The 25995-nt window shown below is 32.9% G+C and overlaps 1 protein-coding gene across 1 annotated transcript; it reads left to right on the top strand.

Annotated features, from left to right (window-relative positions):
• The first annotated feature begins 11014 nt into the window (after window positions 1–11014).
• On the top strand, window positions 11015–20215 carry LOC139499033 (uncharacterized). Its single transcript, XM_071287697.1, has 7 exons — window positions 11015–11159; window positions 12338–12427; window positions 13073–13192; window positions 17438–17544; window positions 18368–18449; window positions 19006–19142; window positions 19644–20215. The coding sequence occupies exons 1-7, from the start codon at window positions 11072–11074 to the stop codon at window positions 19695–19697; spliced, it is 678 nt and encodes a 225-aa protein (XP_071143798.1). The 5' UTR covers window positions 11015–11071; the 3' UTR covers window positions 19698–20215.
• Window positions 20216–25995: the final 5780 nt, after the last annotated feature.

The following is a 25995-nucleotide window of genomic DNA, read 5'->3' on the forward strand; positions in this document are numbered from 1 at the left end:
AGTCGTTCCACGCTTTGTTGTATACATTGGAAACAAGAACAAATTGAAAAGGTCGTATGAATAATAAAATATAGTGTTGACATTTCTATTTAAATATTCTAATATGACGTGCTTCTTTCGCTTTGCGAAAAAACCCGTGCGTATATTGACTACAGCAGAATAATAAAATTTACCAAATTGGCATGTATTTAATATATTTCAATAACTTAAAACACTTCCAAACTCTTTAATAATAAACATGTTGTTACTAATCCATTTATAATGACTGTGATGTGTTGCAATTCGAAATTGACATATCTGACCTAGGCACGACAACTGTTCATGCTGGCTGTTCAAAACGCGTTCCTCTAAAAAATCAAGTTACCAGTCGTTTGATTACAAACAAAAAAGGGAGGATCAAAAAGAGTCTACACAAACGCTGTACACGTATACACATCGGACATAGAAATAACCTAAATTGTCATAATCAGAATCGAAATAGTTGATGCAAGTTATACTTTATTGTAGTTTTAACATGGATAGGCATTATATTCGTGTTATTTTAGCCCTCACTATCGCCTTGGCAAAATTAATCACGAATATAATGCCTCCCCAATGTTAAAACTACAATAAAGTATAGCTTGCATCAATTATTTCTTAATTCATCGTGACTGTATATGACATAAAAATATGCAGTCAACGTATTTTGTCTGCTCAAATAGAACAGTACAGTAAATATGTATATGTTCTATTTGGTACACATTATTTCCCCTCCATTAGGAATTAAGGAATACATGTATCTATCCAAGTGAAAAAGTTATTCCAGAATATTTCTTCCGTTTGGAATTTAAAGTATGACATAACTTGTATTTCATGACACCTAACATTAAAAAGTAGCTTTTGTATAGTCATCTAAGATCGGGAACTTCATACTTATTTTTATGTTTGGTTTATGCTATATTTGTGGCCATTTTATATTTTCAATCTCTTAATATACCAGTGTGGTTGTTTTCAATGTAAATCAAATGTTATATAGAAGAGGGAAGAAAGATACCAGAGGGACTGTCGAACTCATAAATTGAAAATAAACTGACAACGCAATGGCTATAAATGAAAAAAACACGAACCCCACCAAAAAATAGGGATGATCTCAAATGCTCCAGAAGGGTAAGAAGATCCTGCTCTACATATGGCACCCATCGTGTTGCTCATGTTATAATAAATCCACATGATTTATATAATCTTCAGGATGAAACATTATGCTGATTTCTTGATATTTAGAAGTGTATCACACATATCACAGCTATGTCCAGTCGTTCAATATTGTCTAAGGACTTTCAATTGATATTATTTGATAAATTATGAACTGTCCATATCTGCATCAACTCGTTTTTCAGATGAAAGAAAAAAAAAGTGAAATAAAAAATGCTTTTGTTAATGGTTTTATTTTAATTTTTTTAATTTCTCAAAAACATCATTCATGAAACAAAGAAACAGCTACAATATTTTGTTCAATATAAATTGATTATGTTAAACATTTAAAAATTAATATGTAAATGTGTTATGTTCTACTTTGATAATACTTATGTAAAAATATGATTATGTAGAAGTATTACTGTTGAAGTCTTCATTCCTGATTGACAATTGATCAAATATTTTAAATATTAATCGTATGAATTTAGTTTAAAAGGTGTCACCTATAAAAGATGTATTTCATGTTTTTTCCTGACTGTTTATGACGTCTTTCATAGGCGGATCCAGGGGGGGGGGGGGGGCCTGGGGGGGCCCGCCCCCCCCCCTTTTGTGGGAAAGATTTGGTTGATCATATAGGGAATCACTGAAGCATGACTGGAGCGGGCCCCCCTTAGGTCAGTCAACCCCCCCCCCCACCCCCCTTAGGCAAAGTTATGGATCCGCCACTGTCTTTGCACTAAATTCATTAGATGTTGGATGTGTACTGATTTATTATTTAGTCTTAAGTGCATGATTTTTTTATTAGTTGTTATTGGCTTTGAACTAATTGTCAGTAACTGCAAGTACTCTCAGATGTGTGCTAAGTGTCCTTTTTGTTGTTGGAATATAGTACCAATCCACGTTTACTCAATGTTCTTGTTATATTTATTTTTATTTGTATCCGTATGATGCGTTTTGAAACTGGTTTGTATAGTTCGTTCTTACATGTATGTTGTACTGTTACATCAGATTAGGGGAGGGGTGGAACCGCGCTAACATGTTTAGTCCCGCCAAGTACTCTATTTATGTGCCTTATCCAATTCAGGAGCTTGTAATTCAGTGGTTGTCGTTTGTTGCTGTATTCCATGTTTGCTTTTGGTCATTTTTTTAACATTAATAAGACCGTTATTTTTCTCGTTTGAATTGTTTTACATATGTAATATCGGGGCCTTTATAGCTGGTTATATGGTATGAGCTTTGTTCATTGCTGAAAGACATACCTTTAGCTGTTTTTCTGTGTCATTTTATCTCTTGCGCAGATTTGTCTCATTGGCAATCATACCACATCTTCTTCTTTATAAATATGATATGTTTAACGTTAACCATATGTCATGATGTCCACAGGATGAACAAAAAGTTTACAAATCCGGGTTGAATCCATCATTTTCTACATAAAAAATGCCTGTACCAAGTCAGGAATATGACAGTTGTTATTTATTCCTTTGAAGCTTTCGATTTTGCCATTTGCTATTGAAGTTTCCGTTTAGAATTTTTCTCGGAGTGTAACATTTGATTCTAGAACCAATTGAACGATAAGGTTTTAAGGTGTCAATCAGGCTTTAAGAAGGTTGTATTTGCAATGGAGTTTTGCATTCGTGTTTTTTGGGGAGAGTGGGACAGAAATGAAAAAAAAAGACTCAGGAAATATTAGTTGGCCAATATACACAGAGATAATATTGCTTCATTCCAAATACTTTACAATTAAAAGTATAGTTAGGAGATAACAATATTGTATTTTAAGCTCCGACGGCATCAATTGGGGATTGGATGGTCGCAAATTAAGTTTACTGGCGACGCGTTAACGGAGACAGTAAACGGGTATTTGCGACCATCAAATCCCAAATTGATGCCGTCGGGGCTTTAAATACAATATTGTTATCTCCATTCTAATTAAACTGACAGAAAACAACGCTAAAACATGAATTTAAAATCTGTCATATGCTGTCTGTGCCTGCGCGTACGTCCCATAGCATCAATTGTCAATTGATGCCATGTAAATAGTGACGTTATTCAATCAAAATGAACGTTACAAACGTTGTTGCATTAGAATGTCATATCATTTGATGATTGTTTATGTTGTTAAGAAAATTAAACATGAACTTGTGATTATTGTGGTGTTCTTTTTATGGGGTAATTATGTGGACCTCTTTAACTGCAATACACGAAATTAATTGTTTTAAAGTATGCTCGTTTGTTTTAAGCAAAACAGAAATATATGACCTACATAGTGTTTAAACGTTTTAGCATTTAGCGACGCACATATTCGGAGCGTTTATATTTGGAAAAAGATTAAGATTAAGTCTTTTTTAAAGCGATTAAAACACCTGGTACACAATGTACATCTAAATATCAGTCAACTTGAACATATCGATCAGTATGGTACAGGCATATATATATATATTTAGCTGATCTGTAACAATAACATATCCATGCCTTATATATCATGTACTGTAGTACGACGCTAGATTTAAACTGACTAAGAAAGGTAACACACGGCCACCGAAAGCTTTCTTTTTGTGAAGCCCAGGTGGTCGTGTGGTCGAACGGGACAGCTACAGTGCAGGCGATTTGGTGTCACGATATCTCAGTAGCATGGGTTCGAATCCCGGCGAGGAAAGAACAAAACATTTGCGAAAGCAAATTTACAGATCTAACATTGTTGGGTTGATGTTTAGACGAGTTATATATATATATATACTAAAATAAACGAGTCTAAATTGAAAACTACGTTCAACCTATGATTGCGTTGGATAAAAACCGCAATTTTTATACGTGTGCATGTAAAACAAATTTCGTTGTAGAAGGGTCTAAATACGGCAGAAACAACATTTTCCAAAAGACCAAAAAAGTGAAAAAGTATATTTAAACAAAACGCATTTGACTAACAGGTCGAACAACTGATGTTCTTTAACCCTGCTGACTGCCATTGGCGATTGTCAAATAAAATTGATCACAAAATGGATCTTAATATAAATTTAATACTAAACAGAAAACAATTAACTTGTGGCCACGATGTTATGCCACAAACATAAGGTGTCAATAATTTTTTTTTTGTACACCAGATCCGGATTTCGACAATAAATGTCTCTTCAGTGATGTTAGGGATCGAAACGGTATTTGGAAGGCCATATAAAAAGTACCCTCATTTTTAGAAAAAGTACCCTCATTTTTAGATAGACTCTTGAATTTTAAGAGTCAATATAGGATGAACGGATCATATAAACCGGAGGGAAAATATGATACAAGCCCAAACGAAAAAATATAAACGAGTCATATATATATATATGAAAGTAATCGGTTATATCTTGTATGCTGCTATAGCAACATAAACGGTACCAATTTTCTGCACAAGATGCGCATTTTGACGATCAATGTCTCGTCATTGATGCTCGAGGCCACAATATTTGAAAATTCAAAGCCTAATAAAAGGATAAAGAGTTATGAACTAAAAAGGAGAATAAAATATAGCCAAAGCCGAACAAGCAATCAGAGCCTAGCATGAGGGATACTCATTCTATATATTTCCTTACCTATGATGAGGGTAGTTTACACAATCTTGACTAACCATGAGGGTCTTACACGGTCGGTCATCACGTTACTTTCAGATGTTTGTTCAACGATAAAAGAATGCAGACTAAAAATACATATACCCTTTTTCTCCACATATATACAGATAACAAGTTTGCAAGAAAAAAATGTCTATACATTTTTTGTATTTCACTTGTAAATAAATTTTGAATGGTTATTTTAATCCTAACAGCCCGCAAAAGACTGCATAATAAATTATTTATTCATTTAGTCTCTCAGTTAATTTTCAGACTTGCCTACTGTGCTGAACGAAGTACTGATTACTAGACAATTCATTTGCAGTCACTAAAGATCTGTTCAGGTGAATAGCATGAGCAACACGACAGGTGCCACATGTGGAGCAGGATCTACTTACCTTTCTAGAGCACCTGAGATCACCACCAGTTTTTGTGTGGTTCGTGTTGCTTAGTCTTCAGTTTTCTATGTTGTGTATTATGTTATATTATTTGTCTGATTGTCTTTGTCTTTTTTAACCATGGCTTTGTTAGTTTATTATCGATCTATGAGATTGACTGTCCCTGTATCTTTCGCCCCTCTTTTGTAATACCGACTTTTGACTCCCGATTATAAATTTTTTCGACAGGTTACCTAATCAGTGGTTAGACATTCTTATATTCATTTATGTAAAGATAGCCAAAAGGTGTAAAATCAAACACACAATCTGTTAATTTTGGAATTTGGGTGGTGTGGGGGGGGGGGGGGGGGGGGGGGAGGGGTTGATGGTACCGTTTTTTATTAATTTTGTCGTATTAAAAAACATCATTAGTTTCTCCCCCAAATTGTACAGATTGAAAGCTCTATTTTACTTTTTTACGTTGCTTTTGTTTGACAAAGTACCAGGATGTCTTACCAAAGAGACAAAAATAAACTTTAATGGTTTACTTTTTAAATTGGTTTACTTTTTAAATTGTTATTTGTATGGAGAGTTGTCTCATTGGCACTCACACCACATCTTCTTATATCTATTTAGAGTCAAAGTTCGTGTATTTGAAATTAATAATATTGTACAGCAAACAAAGAGTTAAAAGTCAAAACAGCTATCAAGGATTTACGTGGTTTGTGTTTTTTAGGGTCAAAATTACCGTTTTACACTTAAATGCATTTACTAGCGTTTAATATTGATCATAGTTTGAATTAAATCCGCTACTTTATGATACAATAGTTTAACAGATGACATTGTATCCCATTGTATTCCATTTTTTAAACTTGCTGAGTTTTTTTTAAGCTTTCAGGTATGTGTAAATACTAAATTAATGTAAAGAACGTATAACGAAAAGGTGATGGCAAACATGATATTGAATCAACTTTGGCGCTACCTCATTTCGTCTTTCTTACAAAATATGCTACAACCTGCAAAAATGGGTATTAAAATTAAATTTCATCTTATTTTCAATGCAACTTCCGAAGATGAAAGTGTTATCATAATATTATGGACTAATTTGTGAGATAATTGAATGTGTTAACTAATAACGGTATATTATGGGAAAAGGAGAAGTACTAATGAATCTCTATACTAAAGGGACGTGTGTGCGTCTTACATCAACATATGTGGTCAATCTATATCTTTATATAATAAAGTCATAATTGATACCAAAACAAATTAAATGTTGACGTTAAACATGCGGTTTGTCTTAAAATGATTCATCTGTGACGATCGAATACAAATAGTTCAAAAAGCAAAGTAACCAAAAACAACCGATAAATTTTGGCTTATATTCTTCAAAATCAACACACACAAATATTCCGTGAAAATATGCAATAAATGCGCACTTGAAAAATAGAATATTATACATTTATTTCCCGTGCCTGAGCTCGAGGGAGATATAAAGATTTGTTCACCCAAGAACATTCATATTTCACGAGGGCTTGAGGGAAATATGATTTTTCGAGGATGAGCAAATCTTCATATCTCCCGAAGTCTAGGGAAATGAATGTTTTATTCCTCTGCCTATGCTTAGTTTACTACCTGAACATAAAATATTTAAATTGAGAATGGAAATGGGGAATGTGTCAAAACGACAACAACCCGACCATTGAGCAGACAATAGCCGAAGGCCACCAATGGGTCTTCAATGTAGCGAGAAACTCCTGCACCTGGATGCGTCCTTCAGCTGGCCCCTAAACAAATATGCATTCTAGTTCAGTGATAATGGACGTCGTATTAAACTCCGAATTATACACAAGAATAATTAGTTTGCATACATGTTTTTTTTTCTCTAAACCACTTGTTTTTATAACTAAACACGATAAACACATAGATAAACAGTACGGATCATCACTTAACTATTTAGATTAAGTCTTTTGCTTTAACGTCTTAAATAAATTTGAACACACTAATGCTTTTTGATATCGCTATTTAAAAAAAAAGAAGTTCAAAACGTTATGAACATTAACCGCGCGTAACGTCGCACGATGTTGACCCGACATTCCAGAGGGGAATATGATACTCAGAGGAGAATATGAGGATTTGTTCAATGACACGTGGGATAGTCTCAGCCAATTAAATATTGATAAAACTATCAACATGTATAAACAGTGGAATAATAAAAAAAATACTAGCTACATATGTATGGGAAATCAAGTAAATTAAATGATAAATAAAAATAATAAAATTTTCGATAGTTTATTATTGCAGCACTATAGGGTTATTGCATGAATATTGGGGAATATTGTTCCGAGTAGAATTTTATATTGCACGAACTTGCGAGTGCAATATATGTTCTACGAGGGACAATATTCCCCAATATTTATGCAATAATCCTTTTATTGTATAGCAATTTAATATTTGAATGTAAAAATTGGTTTAAACTAAGATTTTGCCGTTGATGACGTCATAAATTTTGAAGATTTATTGCACTAGTGCAATATTTGAATTTATTGCACGTTAACTTTTGGTTACTTTCTGTGGTAAATATTAAATTGCTATGCAATAAATGTATTTCTTCACACAAAACAAGCTGGGTTCTTTTCTGCGTTTTATAGTTTTAAATAACTGATATTCATATACATATTAAACACTTGTGTTTATTTTTTTACAATAATTTATTAATTTGTATGTGGATATAATTTGGAAGATTGTGCAAAGCATGATACAACATTCTATATATTTCACTTGTTAGTCAATTTTGAAATAGTTATTTTAATCCTAACAGCTCTTAAGAGACTGCACAATAATATATTTAATCATTTAGTCTCTCAGCTAATTTTCAAACATGTCTACAGTGCTGAACATCGAACGATCAGACAATTTATATATCTTTTCAGTCTCTTTTAAGGTGACTCGGGTGTCTTCCTCCATCTTGGATTTTGAAGTAGCAGATAATAGTTGGTCTATATCTTTAATTAAATGTGCAAATTTTAGGAGTACTTTTAGTGATGTGCTAGTCTTTTTGATTTTGTTGTTTTCACGAAGAAGAACACTATAGTGTGCTCATTGTTAAAATTACATCTACTATCATACAAGTTGATCAATTTTGCATCTTTGATATAACTTTGTTAAAAATGTTAGTCAGGATTTTAATTTTTCAAAGTAATCACCCAATTAGGCCACCTCATTCTGTATAATAGTGAAAATGGAAGCGATTGAAAGTGTGACTTGATGTCAAATTAGCTCTTGGGAACGGTGCAATGTTCATCGAAACGATCTTAACATTGAATTGACAAAAATGAATACCATTTATAACGCATCATTTATAAAAAAAAATACGTATAGGCTTTTTATCAACTTAAAACTATTAGTTGATTGGTTGTTTGGGTTAGTTTTCCAGAATTTAAAAATAAGATTTGAAGAATTATATTTTTACTCCTGTTTCAAAATAAATTTTTTTTTAAAGTCTGTAATAAACTTGAGCTATATAACTCAGAAAAAAAATCTTGTCCTTGTTTTTGAGATACTATTGAAAATTTGGCGGGAAATGATTCTCTGTAGAATTTGCATACATTAATTATACTTTTAAAAAGACTACGATAAATAGCAAAGATTTGATTTTATTTTCAAAAAATTACTCTCTAAACTATACATGATAAAATTACAAAAGAATGTAGGGGTTTGCGGGCAAAATACTTGAATTGCATTACATGATACAAGCGTAGCGAACGTCCATAATTGAATGATGACTGTATTCTCTTAAAACAATTGTAACACAGAAAAATAATTAGATTGTAGAGACGATTTCAGATAAACAACAAAGACAAAGTCACATATATACAAAGTCAATACAATAAAAGTACTTGAATTAAAGTCGAAGTTACGTTCCTGGGTACTTTGTAATTTGAGTTTTATAAATACAGCATAAATTATGGCCATCAAGATAGTGTACAACTGTTGATTATATGAATACTTTAAATTTCTTACTTCGTAATGATGTAAGCGGCAAATACATATCATTAATATCCCTTTTTGTATCAAATGATCATTTTGCAGATTCAGGGACTGCTTTACAGCCTTACATATATTAATAGCCATGTAATGACTTTAGTAACATAAGAAATTTATAAAGCAGGGGCGGATCCAGCCATTTTAAAAAGGGGGGTTCCTAACCCAGGACAAAGGCGGGTTCCAATTACATGTCCCCATTCAAATGCATTGATCGTCCAAAAAAGGGGGGTTCCAACCCCCGGAACCCCCCCTCTGGATCCGCGCCTGTAAAGATAAATGAGTTTATAACGACCAGAAATTGAGATATATATAATGCAATATGTTTCTAAATATAAGACTGAATTTCTCGTCCCAATCAACTTGCAGATTTTAAACGGCCAATTTTATTTGTTATGTCTGACAATCCACGTGTTCGATCAAATCTTTTCTGTACAGCATAGTTCAAGGAGTTAAGTCCCCTTTTCTACCTTTGATGAACATTGATCACTTTGTATAAAAACATGGCGGACAAGGGAAACTAAAAAAACATTAAAAACTAGTTTACACGTTTAATTGTATTTCCTAAAATGTAGCCGTCAACAGTACCACTACGTATATTATTTTTAGTACGTAAAATGCATTTAATCTGTTGAAAGAGCCTATGCTATTTCGATGAAATAAAATATAGGAAGCTTTACCAAATTATATCACGTGTATACTTTGTATCGCCCATTACTAGATTAAAAAAGTAAAAAAACAATAATAAAAAAAATATGTGATTGGGCGTTATAAATAGTTTGATCATGTTCCCTTTGTTGTCATGATTTTGTTTCCAAATTCACGACTTGATACAAACTTATGTATATGTAAGAGACGACTGTCCACGAAATGCAACTGGTAGTATGGCCTTCATCAATGAGAAAAAGACATAAAATCGACTATAAAAGGTCCTGACATGAAACTAGAGCTCTCAAGAGCCTGAATCGCTCACCTATTTTATTTTTGCTTAAAATTAATCTTTCATCAATGATCATTTTTGCTTTTCGATATATAATAATGAGTGGCTTAAAAATGCCTTTTAAATGTTCATTGTATTTGTAATATATCTTCTTCAAAAGCAAATAAATGCATTTTATCCATATGTTCCATTTTAGCCATAGTGCCTATGTTTCTTGACGTACAAGGAAATAAAATACAAAATTAATACTAGATTTATTTGAGAAGATTTTTAAAGTTAAAAAACATAAACAACTTGAATGTGTAAAATTGTTCTTAAAGGGCAGTACATGTAACTCCATAAGGAGTCAATTGACAATTTTGGTGATATATTGTATAAAATATTTGGATAACTTACTTTGCTGAACATCTGAACATTTTTGCTCTTTACAGATTATCTATCATAATACCTTCAATTAGTCATTTAGACTTTCCCATCTGAAAAATTAAAAACAAGTTAAAAAGAGTTAATTTAATTCAAACTGCATATTTTTTTTTAAAAATGCCGCTAAATAGGTATCTGTAATTTAAAGTAGAGTGGGAGATGTTATTATTGTTTTGAGTGTATACGTACTTGAGAACTTATATTTCTTGTAAAGTAATTTCTATATTGACATGATTGACGCCAGCACGAATTACGCCCTTGTGTGCAGATATAATTAAAGTGTTTAACTAGATATTCAATTCATCCCCATAGTAAATATTTTTTTCAAAAAATATTTAAATTATATTGAAATACGTGTCAAAGTATACTATAATCATTTTTCATAATATGCAAATTGTAAAATCAAGTGTATCATCTGTATAATTTTGGACACTTATACATTGTGATCTTAAAATTTTCAAATATTTGTCTTATCTTTTCATTGAAACGTGTTGCTTAACAGTTAACATACTGAGTTTTGCAACAGCTCTTATATGGACATGAAGCTTCATTTTGTAGTTCTATTGTTCCTTGTTCTTATAATCAGTAATGGTGTATCTTCGAAGAAAAGAAAAGGGAAAGGTAAATATTAGTGTTTATTTCAGTATTACAATATTTCATGCGCTAAGTACTTGTTTCTTTTGTTGGTTTTCATCTCCGGAGGCGGGGCGCACCCCATTACTTCATTGATCGGGGATGCCGCTAGGTTTTTGTTACACCACCCTTTTCATAGAATTTAGATTTCAAAAACCAACCTTTTCACATATTGCGTACATGTACTAGGTAAACATGTTACCTTTTCCACATACTGTTTGGGTTTTGTTTGGTGTGTAATGTAACAGCATGAACAGTGGAATACCGAAGTGCAAAAATCATTAGAGAAAATTGGTTGATAAAACACAGCCGAGAACAGCAAACAAGATGACAGACAAAGTTATGGGAACGTTATTGACCTTATCATAAATTTCTGATAGTTTTCCCGACCTATTCAAATATTTTAAAGCTTGAAAGGGTGATCTATTCCAGCGGCACGACCTAACATCTTGTTTACAGGATATTTTTGTGCATACATTGTATCTATTCCAGCGGCACGACCTAACATCTTGTTTACAGGATGTTTTTGTGCATACATTGTATCGAACGTCGCTTAATTCCGTACCATTGTCTAGAACGTTTTATTCATTCAGAACTTTTTTTGTTATGGCACATTTTCAAAATAAAATTCAGAATGCATTTAATCAAATTTTAAAACTGCGAAAATTGTCGCTTTAAATTTGTTTTTGTAACATAGGATTTTGATTATTTTCAATCCCCTCTAAAAACAAAAAGTTTGTAAAACCTATGTTTTCATGTGTTCGTTGTTTAAAATAAGAAATTGAATTTTGTTAATGTTGTGTGACTTTCTCTGTAACGCATATTGTACACACAACTTATCGAAACCATTATTCCGTTCTGTTTTTTCCGAATTTTATATCAGACGCGTCTTTACTCCTGATAATGTATTTCCATGAGCAACTCACAAACTTCCAAAGAATCTGTTAATCCGATGCATGCTATTATGGAGATCCTGTTGCGGAATCTTTAATGTATTGCGTAGTCTTATATGGACTGCTGTTCGTGTTTTTTTGTTAGTCTTTTTCTTCTCGTAATGGTGATATCTGATTGCATCCTTTTGCATCTTTACTTTTTATTTATTAGAACATATATATACTGAACATTTTTCCTAAGTTAAAAAAAAGCTTTATCGTTTCTTTTTAAAGGTCGAGGATCCGGTTCAGGAGGAAGATCAGGATCACGATCAGGTTCGAAATCAGGATCAGGATCATCTGAATCAGTAGAGACATTTAACCGTAAGTGGTTTTTAATATTCCAAAAATATTCATAGAATTGTATAAGTAATTTCTATCCAATGACTTTTTAGAATATTTTTATTTTTCGTGAATGTTTTACCCTTGACCAATAATATGATTCATACAATGTCGAGGACAGGACAGGAAAACAGTATCACCAGTTGGACAACATTGTACAGAACAGCTGACCACTGGATAAGACTTGTCCAAAGCACACGTGACACTCATTTCAACATGCTTTATTTACTGGTTAACATGTATCTAGTGGAAAAGGTTTTGAGCAACCAGGTCCCGTAATTTGTAATGTAACGACTAACAAATAATGCAAAATTAATGCAAAATGTTTTTTTCTAATTTCATATTTTTCTAGTATATATAATATGTAGATGGGACATTTAAGGAGTGTCGCTCTATTTAAAAATGTTTGAAGATGCAATAATGGCTGTCATTATAATGATATTGAAAAAGAGTTTGTGTACTTTTCCCTAGAGAAAACATCGTTACTATGTATCTTGTAAAGTTTTCCATACAAATTGTAAAAGAGACAATAGTGACATCATATTCTGCCGTTTTTCGGTACTAATGCTTTTACAGTGTCAAAGATTTAGAGAGTTGAATCTTAATATATTCTGTTTATCTACACAGCTAACCCATGTGACCGGGTGTATTGTTTTAATGGCGGGACATGTGTAGTAAATGAATACGATTGGTCAACACAATGTAAATGTAGACAAGGATATACAGGACGGTTATGCTACCGAAAAGGTAGGCAATAATTAATACAATTTAGATAAATCTAAATATGTATGTATGTTCACAAACTTTGAAGCTATATTTACAAATGAATATAGAATACACATCGCTCTGGTTTCATTCACACGAATGTCTTCGCATTTTATTTAAACTTCTAATTTCGTTGATAATACCTTTTACTAATGAGTCGTATTCAGACGAAACGTACAAAATATAAAGCCTGGAACATGTATTTAAGACGATTTTTATAAGATATCTTTTGGGCTAGAAAAAAAAACAAGTCAATTATCCCTGTTCTTTATTGGCAGCCTTTTTAAAGCTATTTAAAGGACAATACGTTTATGTACTGTAGCGTGGTTTCAATTGTGATTTTTAAACAAACTTCATCGTCGCGGGCAAAAGTACTATGGAAGTATTTAGTGTTAAAGGTCAATTTTGAAATGTCAGAAATCATGGCTGAAAAGTTAGAGAAAATATTAATAAACATACAATTCTGGGAGATAAAACAAGAGTAAAAGCAGAGACTGATTATATTCTTTTAATAAAAAGTCAAAATGTTGCAATGAGTTTGTGTTCGTGTATATGTATTCAAATGTGTCATTATTCTGAACCAGATGCTCCACAGGGCGCAGCTTTATACGACCGCAGAGGTTGAACCCTGAACGGTTGGGCCAAGTATGGACACAACTTTCAAGCTTAATTGATTCAGCTCTAAATTTGGACTGTGATTAAATAGTTGACACAGCATAGTTTTCTGACACAGAATGAATGTGGTCTATAAACTTAAAATGTTTGTTTTGCCTTTGAGCAATTTACTATGCTGTTGAATATTAATCCTCTCAAAAAAATTGAAGAAATAGCAATAACTACTCATTTAAATACATCATAAAATATAAAAATGTAAAAAAAGTGCTTGTTATCACTGAATGGTAAAGATTGTTTTAATTTATCAGTTGGTAGTAAAAGTAAAAATATACATTGTATATTGTATAAAACAATGATTTAAGTTGATTCAACTACTATTCTGGACAAAGAAATATAACTCCAATCAATTGAAAATTTCTTGCTATTGCACAATATTGTGCAATTAGATATTTCTTGCTATTGCGCAATACTGTGCAATTGAAAATATTTGCTATTGCACAATACTGTGCAATTGAAGATTTCTTGCTATTGCTCAATACTGTGTAATTGAAAATTTCTTGCTATTGCACAATACTGTGCAATTGAAGATTTCTTGCTATTGCTGAATACTCTGCAATTGAAAATTTCTTGCTATTGCACAATACTTAATATAATAATTTTGGATCCTGATTTGGACCAACTTGAAAACTGGGCCCATAATAAAAAATCTAAGTACATGTTTAGATTCAGCATATCAAAGAAGCCCAAGAATTCAATTTTTGTTAAAATCAAGCTAAGTTTAATTTTGGACCCTTTGGACCTTTATGTTGACCAATTTGAAAACGAGACCAAAAATTAAGAATCTACATACACAGTTAGAATCGGCATATCAAAGAAACCCAATTATTCAATTTTTGATGAAATCAAACAAAGTTTAATTTTGGACCCCGATTTGGACCAACTTGAAAACTGTGCCAATAATCAAAAATCTAAGTACATTTTTAGATTCAGCATATCAAAGAACCCCAAAGATTCAATTTTTGTCAAAATCAAACAAAGTTTAATTTTGGACCCTTTGGACCTTAATGTAGACCAATTTGTAAACGGGACTAAAAATTAAGAATCTACATACACAGTTAGATTCGGCATATCAAAGAACCCCAATTATTCAATTTTTGATGAAATCAAACAAAGTTTAATTTTGGACCCTTTGGGCCCCTTATTCCTAAACTGTTGGGACCAAAACTCCCTAAATCAATCCCAACCTTCCTTTTATGGTCATAAACCTTGTGTTTAAATTTCATAGATTTCTATTTACTAATACTAAAGTTATTGTGCGAAAACCAAGAATAATGCTTATTTGGGCCCTTTTTTGGCCCCTAATTCCTAAACTGTTGGAACCAAAACTCCCAAAATCAATCCCAACCTTCCTTTTGTGGTCATAAACCTTGTGTCAAAATTTCATAGATTTCCATTTACTTAAACTTAAGTTATAGTGCGAAAACCAAGAAAATGCTTATTTGGGCCCTTTTTGGCCCCTAATTCCTAAAATGTTGGGACCAAAACTCCCAAAATCAATCCCAACCTTCCTTTTGTGGTCATAAACCTGGTGTTAAAATTTCATAGATTTCTATTTACTTTTACTAAAGTTAGAGTGCGAAAACTAAAAGTATTCGGACGACGACGAAGCCGCCGGACGACGCCGGACGACGCAGGACGACGACAACGCCAACGTGATAGCAATATACGACGAAAAATTAAAATTTTTGTGGTCGTATAAAAATCAAGATTTATTTAATTTTAATCATGCAAAAGATATATTTCTTGGCACCATGTACCCATTTAAGTGCCAAGCCACTTTGACATTTTGTTTTTTAACAATTATTTGATCATCTTTGATATTTTTTTTAATAAATTGTGTTTACAAAGTTGGTTTATATACAACAGTTCAAGAAAAATACAAACATATTTTTGTAGAAATAATCGGTTTTTCTTCAAAGAAAAAAATCAGAAAAAATTAATTGTGATTTTTGTCCTGTGACTTTTTGTCCTGTGACTTTCTGTCCTACATTCTTCAAATTCTAAGTTGTCTCGTATTCGGGTTTACTTCGAAAGATATATATATATATATATGCTGTTTTTATACCCTTCTACAACGAAATTTGTTTTACATGCACACGTATAAAAATTGAGGTTTTTATCTAACGCAATCATAGGTTTGAACGTAGTTTTCAATTTAGACTCGTTTATATTTTTCGTTTGGGCTTGTATCATATTTTCCCTCCGGTTTATATGATCTGTTCATCCTATATTGACTCTTAAAATTCAAGAGTCTCTCTAAAAATGAGGGTACATTTTCTAAAATATAGGGTACTTTTTATATGGCCTTCCAAATACCGTTTTGATCCCTAACATCACTGAAGAGACATTTATTGTCGAAATCCGGATCTGGTGTACTAAAAAAATATTGACACCGTATGTTTTGGCATAACATCGTGGTCACAAGTTATTTTTTTTCTGTTTAGTATTAAATTTATATTAAGATCTATTTTGTTACATCTTGTGATCAATTTTATTTGGCAATCGCCAATGGCAGTCAGCAGGGTTAAAGAACATCAGTTGTTCGACCTGTTAGTCAAATGCGTTTTGTTGAAATATACTTTTTCACTTTTTTGGTCTTTTGGAAAATGTTGTTTGTGCTGTTTTTAGACCCTTCTACAACGAAATTTGTTTTACATGCACACGTATAAAAATTGCGGTTTTTATCCAACGCAATCATAGGTTTGAACCTAGTTTTCAATTTAGACTCGTTTATATTTTTTCGTTTGGGCTTGTATCATATTTTCCCTCCGGTTTATATAATCCGTTCATCCTAAGGGTTGTCAAATTATTTACGAGTGTCAACATTGTCTTTACAAACTCAGCATGTTATATTGATAAGATATCACACACAGAAAAGACTGATCACACGGATAAGAAATTAAAATCATGCGCGATAACTCGTACTGGCTTACACTGAGAACAATAGTTGGCCATGTGGAGATGAACGTAGTGTGCGTTGTTGATGCGCTTTTCAGGATCTACCTTATCGGAAACGCTCGTAACCCGAAGGGTGCACACTTGAAGTTTTAATGTTAGGAGAAAAAGAACAAAATGATCCTAAAAAACTCCAAAATCTATAAAAGAATGGCTTAGAACTTTAAATTTTTGATAACTTCCAAACTTATCGATTAAGAATGAATTTAGCAAAGTTTGTTATAAATCATGTTGAAATCTGTACACGAAGTGTATTGTAACGTTAACGCCACTGTTATATTCAATAGCACAGACAAGCTTCTCATATGAACGAATGAAAGCGAAATTAAATCAGTATTTCACTATTTTGCAACCAGCCAATCGAGTTTTAAATAGGTTATTCACACCCTGCTATCGGCCATCGGTACTACGATGGACATTTTTTATTACAATACCAATATTGCAACAACAGAAACATCAGTTACAAATCTGCTGACTAGGAGTAAGGTACATCTAGCAAAAACTATACTTTTAATGACTATTTTGGTAGATATCCTATTGTGTATCTGCCAATAATAAAGTGGGATATTTAAACGCGAATAATGTACAATATTTCAGCTTCAGTCTCAGTTTCTGTAACAAGGACTAGCTGTACCTGTTTCGGTGGACAAGGAAACAGTTGCTTTTTTGTTCCCGACAGATCGTCATCATGGGGCGACGCACAGGTAAGGTTTAATGCTCTTACTCTTACAACACCAGCGATTATGTGACCGCTGTTTTCGACTTTCCTCTTGGCACTGTGTTATTACCAAGAGATATTAGGAACTGGATATAAAGAATCAGTGACACTTTTTTTTTAAATTTCACCAATACAGATATTACGAATCCATTTGTTTAGTCTTCGTTGAGTAAGAAGTTTGTATTTCGTCATTCATCTTAGCGATCGATGTAGCTCACTTAAATTGCGTTTAAAAATAGCATTCAATTTGATAGTTATTTAATTTCATTTTTTGTCAAAGACAAAATGATTTGACCACTCGTACTACATAAAATGTACAATGAATTAGGTTTAATTAAATCATTTAAGGGACGTAACTCACTTCGAAGACACTAGTGCCACACTCCTATACATGTTCATATGTAACTTTACACACGCAACGGTATTAGTATTGGGCATACTTAAATGATTTTACATATGTAAGTTATAAGATTACTGCAAATTATGTGTTCCTTTCACAAGTTTGTCTCTCAGACTTTTTATGAATACTTCAAAATTTTATGACAAAGTTGAAAATTTGAAAATAGACCTGACAAATTACACCTAGATAAAGAAGTCCCGTTTTTCTGTAAATTTTAAGAACTGTCATTGAAGATAATTTCAACCTTTAATGAAACATGAAACGAAAGGAAAAAAAGTACTAAAACTATACATAATCTGTAATCATATGTTCAACGTTTAGGACTTTAGCTCACGCGGTGGATCATTCTTATAATTTTTCGACATATGTATATAATCAGTAATAAAAAGTACTTTACTCATTTCTATAGGATTACTGCGGAAACTTTGGAGCAATAATTTGGGAACCAGACAACCAGGCATCCAGTTCAGTACAGACGTTGTTAGAAAAAGGCAAGTCTTATTTTTTAATTGAAATATTTAAATTGTAGATTTAATTAACACTTAGATCAACTGTATTTCATCACAACACTGCTGTCCTCAAATATTCTTAAAAAAAAGTAAATTCAAAATGTAACCCTTTTTTATTTCATCACGCTGACTATATAAACCACGATGACCTGCCCTCAACCTATCTGATAACCACAAAAAGAGAGGCGAAAGATACATGAGGAACAGTCAAACCCAAAGATAGAAAACAAACCGACAACGCCATGGCTCGAAAAGAGAAAAGACAAACAGACAAATTATAGTACACAAGACCAACATAGAAAACTAAAGACTTAACAACACGAACCCCACCAAAACTGTGCTCCGGAAGGGTAATGTGACACCCGTCGTGGCATCCAACACAAAATATTATCTAGTTTCAAAACAGTTAAATCTCTGTACATTATTTTAAATAATTCTAAAACAAGTTATTAAGACTTAAATTGCACGTGTCTCCTTCACGTCAAAACATTATTTATTTCGTGAAATAATTTTCTATGAATATGATTTGTTTGTATAGACACGAGCTATTGGACTGGAGTAAGCACAGACTATAGTTGTAAGGCAATAACATGGACAACAGGATATTATTCACAATGGAAGTTGGTTGATAAATCATGCACTGCCAATTTCAGATTCGTCTGTGAAAAAAGAAGTGTAAGTATTCATTTAAATCAGATATTTCAAAAGATTTTTTTTGAAATAAAAATAAGTCATTTTGAAAAGCAACAAAACCTGTGTACGAGCACATCTTGTAGATTATGCCCACATAATGTGTCTTGCTTATTAGCTGTTTATTTTCAATCAATAGAGTTCACAATTAAATTTAAAAAAATGATTTCAGTACGTACTAAGAACGGGACTTCGAAAAGCCCACATGCGCTGTTATTAAATCAACAGAAGAAGAACATATGATTTATAAAGATTCCATATAAAGCAGTTTTTTCTGTGTTTTTTAGTTGAAAGGTTCGTCACTTTGTATTAAAAAGGGTATAGATACATTGTGCTGATATATATATAAAGTATAAATCAACTTGGTAAGTTAAGATATCCAATCGTAGCACTTACTTATTGTAAGATATGTAGAAAATACGTCCGTTCGGAAAATTGAATTCAATTACAAAGAATGCATGTTATGAAAGTCATTTCTATTTTCAGGCATGTGGAAAACAGACCAACAGTATACACCAGAGTGTATACAATGGATATTAAATTTCGGAATACATACTGTGAAGACATTTATAATGAGACAATACATTTTACTCTAGCTTTCGTGATATATTCTGTAGTTTTCACATGTACGTTTGAAATATACGTATAGCTTTAAAATTGATGAACTTGAAAGAAATTTTGTATTACCACTAATGAACAGAGCAAGACTCAGTATTTTAATTATTTACACATTACTTCGTAGATCAGAGTAACTCGAATAATTCAGCGCCCTCTATTCACTGCCGTTTCTCGAGGAAAGAGTGATCGTAGTGATCGTAATATATATATTTTTTTAGATATATCTCCTTAGTTGATAAATCTGATAGTTTGTAAATTACGAAATCAGTTTTGTTTCCAAGATATTTACAATAGATACTTATTGTCTAATTCATTCAAAACGTGTCTTAACCGAAGACATTATAGTAGGGCTTGATATTTTCCCAGGGTATATAATTTATACATTTCTTTGTTGCTAAAGACTGCATATTGATCTTTGCTAATAAATTATATATATTTTGGTAGCTGTTAAATTTCCTATTGCAAAATAATAACATTGCATGTATGTTTCATTATATAACGTTATTTTGATTGGCTAACAGCAATCTCATGTCCTTCTGAAATTGACATGCATTACACAATGAAGTTTGTCATTCATGATGACACGAGGTCCAACAACAAAGTGTTCAGGTAAATTAAATAAAAACTTGATAGAAATCGTGTTTTCATTATCCTAGCTAAAAAAATGTAATCTTAAGTATTGAAAGCTTCTTTTTGTAACTTTATAAGGTTGTAAACACTTTGACCGTGTGCACATTTATAGAATTAAGCGCTTCATACATGTATATACAAAATATACTTCGGTTAACGCTAAATTGAAGATACAAAAAGAAGCATTCAATTCTTAATTAAATGCATATTTAGATCGAAAATATATTGTTATTAGTTTGAATATAAATACTGCTTAGTACAAGATCAATACGAAAAAAAAACATGTTATAAAAAAGAAGATGTGGTATGATTGCAAATGAGACAACTCTCCACAAGAGACCAAAATGACACACAAATTGACCACTATAGGTCCCCGTACAGCCTTCAACAATGAGCAAAGTCCATACCGCATAGTCAGCTATAAAAGGCCCCGAAATGTTCCCCTACTTGGACACATTATTCTATTCCTAGGCGACCAATATTTGCCCCTGCTTAACTTTTTGAATTTGCGTGCTTAGCGGAATAACAATACATACCAGATTTGAAGTCTTTGTTTTGACGAAAAAGCCGGAAATTGAACAGAGTGCCGTGCGCACCCATGACGAGCACACTACTACGAGACTGCAGAGGCGGGTATGACCTTTAAGTGTGACCTGATCACTTTGTTGTGTTGTCTTGTCGTAGTTTACCCAACTTCTTTGCTAATGCAGTCTTGGTTTTGTACACATGTGTTCCAAAATTCTTCAGCATCAGCACTTCAGCAATTTATTTTAGGCAATTGTATATCATAATCACACACTCGTTTTTTTGTCTGAGTCAGACATTTTTTTAAGCCAAAAACGCGAACATAAATTATCATATGTTAGTTTTTGACGCTATCAATCAAATTATTTCCTCCCAATTTTTTTTTAACACTACATGTATAAGGTATGGGGAAATTTAAAATTTGTTTCAGAATATTTTTTTCTGTTAATTGCCTATAGCTAGACCACAATATTTGTTGTCATCATCAAAATTGCTGCTCAGACTATTTCTTTTAGAAAAAAACACCCTTCCCCTTTTTTGAAGTTAAATTCAATTTGTCATTACCCTGAGAATTAGCTTTTAGGGCTGTTTTTTTTTATCAAAGAATGTAAATTTCGTTCCATCTTTTATAGACAAGAGGTCACTTAAAGCTTGACATTGTATTGACGCCTGTCTGCGATTGTCTTGTCTTGTCTTGTGTAAATATCCTGCCTTTCAAAGGCACACCTCTGGTTTCAGAGTAGAATAAATTGGTCTGCTATTGAAGAATGTAATATTTCACAATAATATATATTTTTGTGAATTTTGTCGTACTAAGGTTGTGGCCTCATTGACCTTCTATGCAAAGCATCTCATTTAAAACATAATGTTATGAAGTTGTTTGCTTAAGGATGTACTTAGGTGAGGTTTTGGAATTAGTGTTAAATGTTCGAACTCCTTGGCGTTTTTCCATACAATACAATGTAAAATATTTTGCCCCATAACACCCCTTTATTTTTTCATATAAGACTTAATAGCTCATGAAAGGTCATTTACTAAAATTTTAGAAGATTCTAAATTTTCTTTCTTTTGTTTTGAAACCCAAATAGTACCAATGCTTATATAAGGTAAAAGTCCGAGTCAGCCTTTTTCCCGCCATATTTTAAATCTCAAATATCTCGAAAAGGAGGTCCATGACCTATCAATATTTTTAGCTTATCTTTATCCTTAATAGATGCTCTACCAGCTTATAGTATCAATTTTAATTTCTTAATTTCTCAATTTTTACCTAACCTCACCTAAGTACATCCTTAATGTTCAGTAACAAATATTTCGAAAACGCATTAAAATTAAAATTCTGCAAAGTCGGTCATCTGTGATGAAGGGCAGACAATTTAGACTGCTCCTAGAATGAAGAGGATACGGTGGACAGGGTCGGATATTCGGGAATTAAAATGAATGACAAGGTTAAAGTTTTGATCATTAACAGTAGCGTTATCATGACTATTTTTTTTTGTTTTATGTTTATTCTTTTAATTCTATTCTTCTCAGTTAAAACGAAATAGTGTTATACTTTGTGTTTTGGCTTAACCCATAAAAGGTTTATTATAGTCCTGGCAATTAAAATGAGATTACACTGACTAACACCTAGACTGCCATTGGCGGATCCCGCGGGGAAAGGGGGGGGTCTTGGGGTTGGAACCCCCCTTTTTTGGACGACCATTGCATTTGAATAGGAGCATATAGTTGGAAACCCCCCCCCCCCTTTTTATCCGCCCCTGACTGCTCAGAAAACTTACATCTGCTCACTTTTCAGACCACTTCTATCCGACTGGTTATTTAACGAAAGCTCTAAAATATAAAAAGAACAATTCTGCAGTGATCGAATTAGAGTTATCTCTCTTCCAGTGCTATATTTCGATTTTCCAAAAATAAAACGAAAACGGCGTATTGCTTAACATTGCGTGTAACAGTTCGATTTGTGGAAATACATGAAAGGGGTGGGGACAAAATTCCTTTTTATGTTTTTTGGTCTTTTTCAAGGTGTTAACTGTTTTCAACCCACTGTGTTAACTGTTGTCAGCATCATTGCATTTGTTGTTAACTGTTTTTGCCAAAAACGAAGTGTTGATAACATGTTTACGGACCCCTACCCCCCCCCCCCAAAGAAGGACAATATTTAAATCGAAATTGAATAAAAGCGGCAATCAAATTAAAGTTTTTAAGAATTACATCGTTAAACATGATATCTGAAAATGCAATGTTTGGGGAATGAAGTCTATGAAGCACGCTTGTGCAAAATTTGCCTTTGATTTTAGATGCCTATGGTATATGTATAAGATAAGATAATATATTTTTATTCCAATTAAAAAGCACATGAAGAGCAAAGTAATTTATTACAATGATTTTGTTAATTAACAATGATATGGATATAAATCATATATAAATACAATGTATGAGTATAATCATCTCAATTCTAAGATGTTAAAACCACAGCCAGATTAGAGCCACACACATATGAGAAAACAAGAATGTGTCCAAAGTACACGGATGCCACACTCGCATTATCATTTTCCATTTTCAATGGACCGTGAAATTGGGTAAAAAATCTAATTTGGCCTTAAAAGTAAAAAGATCAACCAAAAGGGAACATGTGTACTAAGTTTCAAGTTGATTGGACTTTAACTTCATTGAAAACTACCTTGACCAAAAACTTTAACCTGAAACTCACACTTTTAATTTCTATGTTCAGTGGACCATGAAAATGGGGTCAAAAGATTAGTTTTGTTTTAAAATAAGAAACTCATATCATAAGGAACATGACTTTTTTTGTGTACTAAGTTTCAAGTTGATTGGACTTTAGCTTCTTCAAAAACTACCTTGACCAAAAACTTGAACCTGAAATGGGACGGACGGACGAACAGACGGACGGACAGACGCACAGACGGAAGGACGCACAGACCAGAAAACATAATGCCCCTCTACTATCGTAGGTGGGGTATAAACAGCCACAACAATTATATCTAATATTAACAGGCAAGAATTCTCAACGTGTTAAATAAAACAATATCTGTAACAAAAACATTTTGTTATATACATTGCACTGATACTTTTCAATACCTCGAAGTTTTCTTGAATAAAAAGCCAATTAAATTTGGCACTTGTGCTTAACTTTTCAAAATTTTTCCAACCTATTAAAATATTATCAAAAAATTCTTTTTGAAAACTTACCTGTTAGAAACTGATAGTTCTTTGCAGAATCCATTCCGTTGAAATTTATCCCCCAGACCCAACCAGTCGAGATGCAAAAATAAAAAATAAAACATCCCAAACTGGTTTAATCTGGGGGTCCTGAAGGAATCCATCTCTCACCACTTAGCACAATAAATTGTGATTGCGTGGTCGCTATGAGAAACTTCACCCCAAAGGACCAGAAATGTAGGTTAAGAAAGTTGAGTTGAGGATGACTTAAAAGTCACCCAAAACGACGTAAGCCTAATGTGATCTCTTCTCTCTGTGTTTTAACATTATGTTATTCGAAGTAAGCGTTGAACTACCCGTGACCATAGACAAAACTACAGTCAGAAATGGGTACCTGATTAATTCAAAGAGAACATTCGTATTTATAGTAAAACTTGTGCTTACCAATCAATATTTGTGAAGACGTCTGCAATATTTGTGCTGACCCTATTGAAATATTAGAGATTCACTTGTTGTCGAGTATCGAGTTGCGAGTTACGAAAGTTGAGTTGCGAGTTACAAAAGTCGAGTTGCGAGTTAAGAAAGTCGAGTTGCGAGTTACGAAAGTCGAGTTGCGAGTTACAAAATTCGAGTTGCGAGTTACAAAAGTCGAGTTGCGAGTTACAAAAGTCGAGTTGCGAGTTAAGAAAGTCGAGTTGCGAGTTACGAAAGTCGAGTTGCGAGTTACAAAATTCGAGTTGCGAGTTACAAAAGTCGAGTTGCGAGTTACAAAAGTCGAGTTGCGAGTTACGAAAGTCGAGTTGCGAGTTACAAAAGTTGAGTTGCGAGTTAAGAAAATCGAGTTGCGAGTTAGGAAAGTCGAGTTGCGAGTTACAAAAGTCGAATTGCGTAAAAATGTGGAAACTAAAATATTTCAATTTTTTGGTGTAACTGATAACATTTCGGAATGAAGATTTCTTATAGAATTGTATATAGTGTTGTTGATTATTTTTGTGGTTTGGACTCTATCTGAGTCTCTTGTAAAAATAAAATGGACTAGATAATCACTACGTTTAGTATTTTCTGAAGAAGCAGATAGCCTTTTGAAATACAGCAGATGGCTTGCATTTTAATTATTTTTAAATTTCATACATAGCACCGTCGTATTAAACGTAAAGGGACATAGCAACTAAACTATATTTCATATATGTAAAACACCCCTTCTGCAGATATCTGAAATACAGGATATAGAAAATACATTTATACAATATTTACATTTTTTGTAAGAAGAAATAAATAAGTACAGATGATGATTTAAGTTTAGAGTTGCTCTTGTATACATTTTAATTTTGGTTCATCTTTATATTTAGCAGCATAGAATGGCGTCTACATTCTTTATCTATCTATATTGTGTTTCGGGCCTGCTCAGGGCTCCCTCTAGGTGTGTGATTTTTCGCTGTGTTAATTTGTAGACCTAATGACCTTTGGTTGAATTGCATATTTTGATTTGGTCGCTGTCTTTTTGACTCATTCCCCATTTTTATTCTTTATTTTATAAATGTAGCTGTCAAAGATACTATTGTAAAAACTATATTTGCGCCATTTACAGGTAAGATTTAATTGGAAAGTATAAAATGATTATTGCTACATCGTGATTTCCTACGTTTTTTTTTAAAGTCAGTGGCAGATCCAGAAATTTTCATAAGTGGGGGCCCACTGACTGACCTAAGAGGGGGCCCGCTCCAGTCACGCTTCAGTGATTCCCTATATAAGCAAACACTTTTTTTTCCCAAAAAGGGGACCCCTGGCCCCGCCCCCTCCTAAATCCGCCTCTGAAAGTATTGGGTAACTTATTAAACTGAGTCACTTAGGTTTAAACTTGAGTTATATAGACGTGTTCACATGT

Source organism: Mytilus edulis, chromosome 12, assembly GCF_963676685.1.
Source record: "Mytilus edulis chromosome 12, xbMytEdul2.2, whole genome shotgun sequence".
Taxonomy (NCBI): Eukaryota; Metazoa; Mollusca; class Bivalvia; order Mytilida; family Mytilidae; genus Mytilus; species Mytilus edulis.

Bases quoted from the DNA above. Each gene is read 5' to 3' on its own strand.
- LOC139499033 (XM_071287697.1), top strand. From the start codon at position 11,072: ATGGACATGAAGCTTCATTTTGTAGTTCTATTGTTCCTTGTTCTTATA. The intron at 11,160-12,337 runs GTAAATATTAGT...TTCTTTTTAAAG, and splicing joins GAAGAAAAGAAAAGGGAAAG to GTCGAGGATCCGGTTCAGGA. The intron at 18,450-19,005 runs GCAAGTCTTATT...TTGTTTGTATAG, and splicing joins ACAGACGTTGTTAGAAAAAG to ACACGAGCTATTGGACTGGA.